Below are 11,407 nucleotides of genomic sequence, written 5' to 3'. Positions count from 1 at the left end.
TTACCTGAGACTTTGGGGAGGTGCTCTCTGCTTGGCTGCTAGGTTGTTTAAGAAGTCGGAAGAAATACTCCTCTTGTAATGTTTGCCAGAGTACCTGGACACCTCGCTGATGCTGTTATATCTCAAGTACACATGAACATGAAGGCTTTACATGTACCTGAGACTTTAGGGAGGTGTTCTCTGCTTGGCTGCTAGGTTGTTTAAAAAGTCGGAAGAAATACTCCTCTTTAATGTTTGCCAGAGTACCTGGACACCTCGCTGATGCTGTTATGTCTCAAGTACACATGAACACGAAGGCTTTACCTGAGACTTTAGGGCTCTCCGCTTGGCTGCTAGGTTGTTTATGAAGTCGGAAGAAATACTCCTCTTTAATGTTTGCCAGAGTACCTGGACACCTCGCTGATGCTGTTATATCTCAAGTACACATGAATATGAAGGCTTTACCTGAGACTTTAGGGAGGTGATCTCTGCTTGGCTGCTAGGTTGTTTAAGAAGTCGGAAGAAATACTCCTCTTTAATGTTTGCCAGAGTACCTGGACACATCGCTGATGCTGTTATATCTCAAGTACACATGATTATGAAGGCTTTACCTGAGACTTTAGGGAAGTGATCTCTGCTTGGCTGCTAGGTTGTTTAAGAAGTCAGAAGAAATACTCCTATTTAATGTTTGCCAGAGTACCTGGACACCTCGCTGATGCTGTTATATCTCAAGTACACATGAACATGAAGGCTTTACCTGAGACTTTAGGGAGGTGATCTCTGCTTCGCTGCTAGGTTGTTTAAGAAGTCGGAAGAAATACTCCTCTTTAATGTTTGCCAGAGTACCTGGACACCTCGCTGATGCTGTTATATCTCAAGTACACATGAATATGAAGGCTTTACCTGAGACTTTATAACGTGAGAGATATATCTTTGGTAATGGTGGCTTTGGTGGATTTTAGATAGCTTGAATGGAATTTAAAAAGAAAAATGTACTTGATGTTAAAACTCACCCCTTTTATTTATAATCCCTTTGAAGAACTTACAAAAATTATCAATTATGAATAATGTAGGATTTGTATGGCGCATGTTTCCTTCTTGCTAGGTGCTCAAGGCGCTCCTATATTATACATAATACATACATGTATGTATTTTAGCCCCATTCAAATCAATCATGCATCTGATTTAAAATGTTAGGAATCATCAGTCATGCCAACAGGCAACAGTACTCAATGGGGCTAATCTCATCATGCTCTACCAAAATATGCTATCAAAAACTCAGAAATGAAAAAAAACTTTTTTTTACATCGACTTTGGTACTCGTTTGTTTTCACAATTTACCTTCTTGATTTCCATGATGTCCATCGCAAGGAGAACAATGAAGGCTTTGACACTGAAATGTAAAGATTCCTCAGTGTGGTTTAAGAAGTCGGAAGAAATACTCCTCTTTAATGTTTGCCAGAGTACCTGGACACCTCGCTGATGCTGTTATATCTCAAGTACACATGAACATGAAGGCTTTGCCTGAGACTTTAGGGAGGTGCTCTCTGCTTGGCTGCTAGGTTGTTTAAGAAGTCGGAAGAAATACTCCTCTTTAATGTTTGCCAGAGTACCTGGACACCTCGCTGATGCTGTTATATCTCAAGTACACATGAACATGAAGGCTTTACCTGAGACTTTAGGGAGGTGCTCTCTGCTTGGCTGCTAGGTTGTTTAAGAAGTCGGAAGAAATACTCCTCTTGTAATGTTTGCCAGAGTACCTGGACACCTCGCTGATGCTGTTATATCTCAAGTACACATGAACATGAAGGCTTTACCTGAGACTTTGGGGAGGTGCTCTCTGCTTGGCTGCTAGGTTGTTTAAGAAGTCGGAAGAAATACTCCTCTTTAATGTTTGCCAGAGTACCTGGACACCTCGCTGATGCTGTTATATCTCAAGTACACATGAACATGAAGGCTTTACCTGAGACTTTAGGGAGGTTCTCTCTGCTTGGCTGCTAGGGTGTTTAAGAAGTCGGAAGAAATACTCCTATTTAATGTTTGCCAGAGTACCTGGACACCTCGCTGATGCTGTTACATGTATATCTCAAGTACACATGAACATGAAGGCTTTACCTGAGACTTTAGGGAGGTGATCTCTGCTTGGCTGCTAGGTTGTTTAAGAAGTCGGAAGAAATACTCCTATTTAATGTTTGCCAGAGTACCTGGACACCTCGCTGATGCTGTTATATCTCAAGTACACATGAACATGAAGGCTTTACCTGAGACTTTATAATAGGGAGGTACTCTCTGCTTGGCTGCTAGGTTGTTTAAGAAGTCGGAAGAAATACTCTTATTTAATGTTTGCCAGAGTACCTGGACACCTCGCTGATGCTGTTATATCTCAAGTACACATGAACATGAAGGCTTTACCTGAGACTTTAGGGAAGTGATCTCTGCTTGGCTGCTAGGTTGTTTAAGAAGTCGGAAGAAATACTCCTCTTTAATGTTTGCCAGAGTACCTGGACACCTCGCTGATGCTGTTATATCTCAAGTACACATGAACATGAAGGCTTTACCTGAGACTTTAGGGAGGTGCTCTCTGCTTGGCTGCTAGGTTGTTTAAGAAGTTGGAAGAAATACTCCTCTTTAATGTTTGCCAGAGTACCTGGACACCTCGCTGATGCTGTTATATCTCAAGTACACATGAACACGAAGGCTTTACCTGAGACTTTAGGGAGGTGCTCTCTGCTTGGTTGCTAGGTTGTGAAGTGGCTTGGAAATTCAGAGCAGAGACATTCTTTCTATAGTCAATGATATTTCTATTGTCATTGGATGGCATGTAGATTACTATGAAGCATGTACATGACATTGGTATGTACATTACAGCTGGCACTTCTATTCATAAGTTCTTCAATAGTACATAACAGATGCCTTTTAGTATTCTTCACTGAGTCCTATAAAAAGTATGTAAGAGACAAGGAGACATACATAGAGATTAATATTTCAATATGAGTGCAATTGTGTAATGAATTTTATGATTAAAGGGGGGGGGGGGGGGTCTCCAGCATATGAATTCAAATGTGCTTTTTCAGTGTAATTCTTAATAGATTATTGTACATTGTGTACAGTACAGTGTATTATAGATTACATGTATGTCTGTATCTGTGTCTTCCATAACAATTAGAAAGACGCCATGTGCAGCCGATCATCCATCAGATTCGCTATTTTGAATAATAGGAATCTATTTCTCACAGATTAGTGCCTATACCACCCCAATATTACTGCAGTTTTTGAAGTCCTTGTATGCATTTGTTCATGTGTAAATTTCTGATATTTTGATGTGCTGAATTGTGATATATTCATTGTTTTGATAATTTTCTTCTGGCAAGTATCCATGTACTACATGTGTACATGTACTCACATTTCTTGTAGACAATGTTTGAAAATTATGAATAGATTGTCCCATGTGATTTGACACATAATGGAAACTGTTCTAGCCAAAAGTACACATCCTGATAAGGTCCTAGGTGAAGAGTGTTTAAGCTTACCTTTTTCTTAAACATTTTAGGGGCCAAATAACAACTATTCTACAGTACTGGGTCCCAATTTTGTAAAACTTGTTTATTATTACAAATTTACAATATAGTTTAGTTGAAAGTTTAATATTGAAGTCATGCAATTTAATTGGCTGATCTTGTTAAGATTGTGCATAAAGAGTTGAAACGGAGCCATGTAGATTAAATTGCCAAGCAGGAATCAATGACAGTTCAATAATTCAAACAATTCTATTCAAAGTTGAGACTGGGTCAGGAGGATCTTTATTGATTGACGTCACGCCTCCTGCACCAAGCCACTCATGCATGCCTGTTAAACAGGCCTTTTCAGTTCAAAACGTCACCCCATATTGTAACTACTATTAACTGCAAACTAGTTTAGATACAGCTTCGCAAATACTAGACAGTCGACACTTTTTTTAAGAGGAAAAGAAGATGTTTCTGAGTATTGTTTAGTTTGCTGTTTTCCGAGGAAATTGATTTCACAACCATGTAGTTCAGCTGTACATGGTATGTACTGTGCTCTGTACAATTTATGCAGCCTGTCAAAAGAATTTAATATACATGTATGAAGCGGTGGTCAGTTTAGAAATGCAACTTTAGGGACAATCTGATATGCAGAGGAATAAATAAAAAGTTTCTTTAGGATTGGATGGTGACATTGCTTTGAAGTGACATCAGAAGAGCGCTCCATTATCAGTGTTTCTTGAATGCAAGCCAATAAGTAGAGATGAATGCTTCTTTAATTCTTGACATGAACGATCATGCAGGAATTTGAAATTCATAGGCATGTCTGGCTTTACTGCAACTCTGCATATATATGAGCCTACTCACATATTTTTTCAGAAATGAGTCCATACAAATTTTACTGAACAGCTGAGGCCAAAGAAGTCTTTTCTCTGCTGGGGAATCAAATCTTATCAAACAGGCAAAAGTATTTGTGTGGGCACCTTGCTCTCTCAGGAGATGCAGCCAGAGGTTATCCATGAACCTACAACAAAGGTCCATGGATGGGTTATGCCAGTTTGTCTCTTTGCCCAGCAATAAATGTATCTCTCTGAATTGAACAGTACTTACTTGCAATGGTATTCATCAGACTTGGCCATTGGATTCTTTTATTCTGTGCTATAGAATAACTTTTTGACAAGCACTCCACAGTTCTATAGCAGTGCCACGATGCATACAGTTTTGACATTCCAGCTTTAATCTGTTTTATATTTAGAGATGGGAACTTTTATGTTTATGAATGTTGACCTCTTGCTAGTTGACTTTGCTTGTGTACAGTGTATTTCAGATGATTCTTTTATAATACCAGGCAATAATTGTGGGATATCATTTCGATTGGAGATTACTAAACATATTGGATTGATAAAGGATATTATAAGGCCTAGGCATTAAACATGATGAAGAAAAGTGAAAGAACTGCATCAGCAATGAAGGAAAAAGTCAGGTAATGTTTTATCGGTCAGTCACACATAATGACCTCCACTATACACATGAAATGACGTATGATGATAGGTGTGAATTGCATGTAAATGTGAACTTCCAAATGCCCACTGTGGCCAAATTAAAGGTGATGTTCACCCTGACGATATTTTTGTGGTAAAAATGCCAGATAAAAATATTTAATAAATAATGGTGAAAGTTTGAGAGAATTCTGTCAAAGGTTAAGTAAGTTATTAGAACAGTAGGTTCTTGATCTGTCACAAACCAGCAGTTGCCACAAAATGCATGAATATCAAATTTAAATTTTTTTATGGTATATAACATTTTTTCTTTCAGGAGCAGATGTGAAACGATTTGTGTAGGTACATTAAAAACTGAACAATTTTTGGAGAAAACTACATTTCATTGATTTTTTTAAAATTCACGATACATGGAAATAGGAAGTCATAAATATTAAAATTACACTTCTAATAGCCTTAATAATCTTTGATGGATTTTTCTCAAGCCTTCACCAGCATTTTTATTATTATTTTTACTGCTAGTTTTACAATAAACTTTTTGTCAGGGTGAACTTTTCCTTAAAAATTCAGCAAATTTTGCATATTTTTAAACCTGCAATACAAAGTATTTTCGTGACAACCACATGATTATGGGTGTGTTTATTTGACTCCCCTCCCTCAACCAACCCTTTCGAGACCCACAACCTCCCCCCACCCCCCCCCCATGGCTTGAAAGGGTGCGGCCACTCCATCCCTACCCCACTTCCGCTTTGCAAACACTTTATTAATTTGAACTTTAGAATTATCATAATTAACCTATTTACCTTTTATTTGAAGATGTTGACTATTTAAAACCGTACCTAACATTTACCCATCTACACAATGCAAACAATGCAGTTATATGAGCCAATATTTTATTGTATACATGTGATATGCTCTTTGTGAAACTAAAACCTGTCTCATATTTCAAAGATCATATTTCATTCTCATACTGTCATACAGTGAATAGTATTGGAGTGTGCACATGTGATCAAGATATGCTGGTATTTACCCCTTTATAGCTGTAGGTGTATAATGGTTGATATATTTCACAATGTGAAATACAAATTCAGTTTCTTTTTAATTTGTAAAGAACATTTGCAATATTTTACTGGTTAAAAATGTGTAATTTAGTGGCATTACGAGGGGGGGCTATGGTTTTTAATATTTATTCATTGTTTTTAAAGTGAATAAAGAAAGAGAGGTGGGGAAGAAGAAAACTTGAATTGACAAAAAATTATGTCATTTTAGATTGCCTTCCTTCTATAAAACAATACAATTGTCTACATACTGTACATGTACAAGAAATACTTGAGCACAGCAGGGATCATATTACAAAATTAAAGAGCTTAATGATTAACTATATCATACGAGATCAAATCTTCAGCACTGAGTACATTGTAGGTGAAGAACAGGGAGAAGGAGGAGGAGGTCGAGGGGGAGGGGGGGGGGGGAAAGAGGGGGAGGGGAAAATGTAAAGGAGGTGCAGGAGGCCAGTGGGTTTTATTCAAGTGTCCGTAGAGAATTTGAAGAGGGGGAGGAGCTAATGAAGGAGGTGGAGGGGGAGGGGGAGTAGAGAAGGAGTAGGAGGGGAAAGAGGCATATCAGGACAGTTTGTTGTATTCAAGCGTTGATTTGTGTGACAGATTTGGAGAGGGGAGGAGCTTTATTATAAAGTGTACAGGTGTATCTTGCATAATTTGAAAAAAAAACATAGTAAGAAAACACAAAGTGTACACTTATTGAAATATGTAAACACCTCTCATCTCTTTCTCATTCTCTCTCTCTCTCTCTCTTTGCCGACAAAGTCAAGTTGATGTGATTATTCTTGCACAGAGAGTGATTTCCATCCCAGTATCATTTTATTAGTCTCGAGCATTTTCAGATAGATCTATAAACAATGTTGGGCTCACTGTCGCTCACGCCTACGATTAGTCACCATTTATGTGCATGTCAGTAAACATTTGTAATGAAAGAAAAAAATTATGCTCCTCACATATTCATACAAGTTGGAGAGCTCTGTGTACAAGGCTACAATCAGTTGCGGATAAAGAAACTCTCAATAATATGCTGGTTTGTGTTTGTTGAAATGCAACTTTGATAAACTGCTGGTATAGTGGTGCATGTAGGACTGCATGTATACACAGTGTACATATACTGGTTTCCACTTGAGACAAGGTTACTCTGTCTTGTGACAACTGTTGATCAGCTTGGTACCCTCATACACATGTCGATCTAATATTTGAGGAGCGTTCTATCTATGATTTTCTTGGACAAATTGTCTTTAATTGCCAGTCAAATGCAAGGATTACAGGAGCTCATTATGGCAGTTTGATAGTTGTGTGAGATAAAAAAAAGGAAATCAAAACGTGAGAGTGTGTTCCAGTATGCCTTTGTGGATATACATGTCGGCGTCATAAATTAATGTCAGCAAGCGATACATGTAAGTTAATTCATTGTTTTGTTTTGTGTTGGCCGTGTACAGTCTACTACATGTATAATCTAGGAGAAGGCTGCAGCTTTTGTCTTTGCCTTGACGAGTGTGATGCAAAAGAATGTTTGTGAAACATCGGCAATACGTGTGATTCGGAAAGGCCACCTCTAAGATACATTATTACACTCCAGCCTTAATACATTATTTCTTCCTGTTTTATTTTTTTATCTACAAATTATGGTGGTGGCAATTTTTTAAATGAAATTGAAAACCCACAACGAATCCTAGTTGATTCAAAGAAGAACTAATGCAAGGTAAGACCAAAGTGTATAGGTGATGAATGTATTAAAAAATACACTTCCTTTTATTCCGTGAGCACATACATGTAGGCCTACATGTCCCGGGGGGGGGGGGGGGCACTTCCATTCACGAGTGGATACCATGCGTGACCTTGGGTCTCGAAAAGCACCCTAAACACGTAATTTCCATATTCTGAAAATGCACCCCTTAACAAGTATTGGCGTGTGAAAACCTACCCTTAACAATCAAAACGTGTACATGTACGAAACAACAAGTATTGGAAACAAAACGATAATCTTGGCAAATATTCCCTGAAATAAACCCCTAAACAAGTAAAGGAATGTTTTATTGTTACGGGTTCTTCAGTCGTCGGCTTTACCTTATTTGGTTTAGTACGACCCCACTACACCTCGCACAAATCGGACTCTAAACACGAAGTGTTGGGTCAAAAAGGGAATCCTTTAAAAACATTTTAATTTTGTTTGACCCTAAACACGTAATTTTCCTAGCGAAATAGATACCCTTTTTTCATTATTTTTGTGTTTTTGAGTGATTTTGACACCCTTATCACGTTACGTACGTAACATGCCCTATCGTGAAAAAGACATCCTTTTTGTTTTTTGGGTCGCGCATGGTATCCACTCGTCAATGTACATATAAGTGGCCCCCCTGGGCAACATGTATCCCTACACATTGTAGGCATATTCAGTACAGTATAACAGTTAGACTGGATTCGTACATGTACAGTATATTAAGGTCTGATGAATGTAGACTACAGGTGGTGCACAGGTGGAAAAAGATGATGATGTATCTTTCCGTTGATATCTTGATGTGTCATCATATTACTGTCATCATGCCTCTCTAAAAACCATTTAAGAAATATCCTTGGCATGTTAAAAACTTCCCTACCCTGCTGTGTGGGTGACTGGCTCTCTTCAAGGTCAGCATACTTGTATCTCAAGCCTATATACAATGTAGTTGTAAAAAATCATCTTCTTTTTGTGTTGAGTCTGCCTCCTATGTACAGTACAAATAGATGATCTTTGACCAAACAACAGACTATGAAAAACTCTGAATTAACAACAACACAAAATGTTTGAAATGTCACAGAGTCCGTTGAATAAAGTCGATAAAGGATTTATTGGAATAAAACATGGCATGAAATATAAAAGCATTCCATTTATTTCATTTGAAGAGAGAAAAATTGAATAAAAAATCAAGGAAAAAAAAAATGAAAATTGTGCCCCTAAGCATCTTTAAATTTTACATCATGAACTCATCCTGAAAAAGATAAACTTTGGTGGAAGTTTCAATTTCCAAATGGAGAATATTCCGAGAGGAATTACTCGTATGCTTTTATTCTTTAAGTGCATTTCTTATGTCAGGCCATATGTAACGTAAATTGATTCCTGGCTAAAAAGCACTTTTTGCTGTAAACAAATAGAAGCAATTTAATGTTTATGGCTGTTTTATGCAGTAACATACCATGATATTTAATCACCACACTGAGTATTATCACTAATTTTTCATGTTCTAATAATCTTGGACCATTAAATCAACATTGTTTGCAGTCTTCTGTTTAAAAGTAGATGACCCATTTGAATATTTTTTGCCTTTACTTTTAGACCTGTTTATTGACAATTTTCTGCACACTTTCTTATAAATCTAAACAAGATTTGTATAAAAACAGCCCATAACCTTTCCAGATCAATGCTTGTCAGACTGCCAAATGCTGAAAAGTGCCTGATGTAAAGAGCCTTGGAAATCTCCATTCATTACACTTATAATTGTAAAGCCTTTAATGTTGCAGATTTGTGCATTACATGTATGCAGGTTGAGAAAAAGTAGCCTGTGATTTTTCCTGGCTCCCAAATACATTAAAATGTATTAATTGTTTCTACTAAAGTGCATTGCTAGTAATTATACCTCAAATTTAAATGATCGGGAAAATATTTGTGTAACAATAAAGAGAGTTTTGACTATAAACTGAACATCCCTATTGAAAGAAAATGGAATATTAATGTTGTGCCTCATTTTATTTCAAACTTTACATGTAATTGTGACATATTTTAATAGATGCAGCTGTTTTTTAGAGCTGGAGATATTTCTAGCATCCAAAATTAGGGGAATCTGATAAAAAAAGAGTTTGGCTCTTGCATTGATGAATTATGAAAAGTAGAGAGATGGTAAAAGAAGAGAGAGAGAGAAAAGGAGATTATTGACAAAGCTTTTGCACTATTACATGTATGTGATTTGGGATAAGACAAGATTAGCAGGATTAGAAAGGGATCAGTATTGATCCTGTTTGCATTATGGTAATATCCTTGTCCAGTGCTTCTCTCTGTGTATTAGTGCTTTCACTAAATTCAGCTTCATAATTTCACAATTCATTCATTATCGTGACTGTGTCCTATAGTTGAGCTACATACATGTATTCCACCCAGTACTGTTTTTTTTTTTTACTGAATGTCAAACTTCAAAGTGAAATTTATCATGGTTTTGAGTTCAAGGTAAACTTGTGCATGTTTTTCTCATTTTGGCTATAATCAAATATTTGTGTAAATTCTGCTGGAACTTTACTGTAATTCATGTATTTATTTTCATTTCTATTGAAGCACATTGCTAGTAATTATTATTACCCCAAATTATTAATGATCGGGAAAATATTTGTGTACTATAAAGAAAGTTTATTACCCTGGTAATCGGATCTATCCTGGCCTGCACATACACAATGTACATGTATGTTCTCTCCCCACTCCCTGGGGAGCATTCCAACAAGAGTTCAAGACTCCATTGCTACGCATACTGTATATCGGCTAGCAGTAGAAAGTTTTAGAGCAACACTCTAACCCACATGTGAGCAGCACGCTGGCGATTTGCAGAGTACTGCCCTGCCGGTGTAAACTTCAGAAGGTTCAGAAGGCTCGTCCTTGCAGGCCTACCAAGCAATGACTTAATACAGTATATGAAAAATCCTTTGGGTAATACTGTTAGGTTGATATAATTTTGAAAACAAAGGAGAAGAGTATACTTTACATTTTAGGGATAGACTTGTGAACTTCCTTGAACAACAGTCAGTCTAATTTGGAAAGGCATTCTCAAAGATGGATGCTCATTTACAAGCTAATCACACCTTGCCTGAGATTTTCCTGATATATACAGTTGTAGCAACAAGTATGTATGTAATGCATCATGTAAAGTTCCAACCGGAAAAAAAGAAAGCTATAATTGAAACTAGGTGTTTAGAAGAGGACTCAGCAATATACTGAAGAGGATGTTTTTTTTTAAATCTACCCCATTATCGATTCAAATGTATTTTATTATTGTAAATTTATTATAAATGCAGGAAGGGAGTTACTGCCATTAACAACGGGGTGAAGAGCCTGCCGAAGGTTGGCCTGGGACCTCTCATCGCTGGTCAACCCAATGGACATCGAACTCTACCGGACTCCATGAGTATGGACGAGAACGAGCTACTGTCGGAGCCCAAGTACCGGGCCTACGTCACTGCGGTAGAGAAAGCCCTCAAGGCCTTTGAGTATTCAAGCGAATGGGCCGATCTTATCTCGGCGTTGGGCAAGTTGAACAAGGTATTGATAATTCATGTTTTGGACCATTGCGAACTGATGACAATACTGAGTGTGGGTGTTTCCCTTATCTTTTGGACTTTTTAT

The 11,407-nt window shown here is 37.4% G+C and overlaps 1 protein-coding gene across 2 annotated transcripts in view; it reads left to right on the top strand.

Annotated features, from left to right (window-relative positions):
- The first annotated feature begins 4,391 nt into the window (after nucleotides 1–4,391).
- LOC121414092 (protein dopey-1-like) overlaps nucleotides 4,392–11,407 on the top strand; it is a 34,765-nt gene continuing 27,749 nt past the window's right edge. For both annotated transcript variants that reach the window (XM_041607153.1, XM_041607152.1), the window contains exons 1-2: nucleotides 4,392–4,965; nucleotides 11,080–11,323. In XM_041607153.1, the coding sequence (XP_041463087.1) occupies nucleotides 4,916–4,965; nucleotides 11,080–11,323 (294 nt within the window). In that variant the 5' untranslated portion in view covers nucleotides 4,392–4,915. The remainder of the gene's footprint in view (nucleotides 4,966–11,079; nucleotides 11,324–11,407) is intronic.

This window comes from Lytechinus variegatus, chromosome 4, assembly GCF_018143015.1.
Source record: "Lytechinus variegatus isolate NC3 chromosome 4, Lvar_3.0, whole genome shotgun sequence".
In the NCBI taxonomy this organism is placed as follows: Eukaryota; Metazoa; Echinodermata; class Echinoidea; order Temnopleuroida; family Toxopneustidae; genus Lytechinus; species Lytechinus variegatus.
Note: the sequence above shows the minus strand (reverse complement) of the source record. Positions and strands in the feature narration are given on the sequence as shown.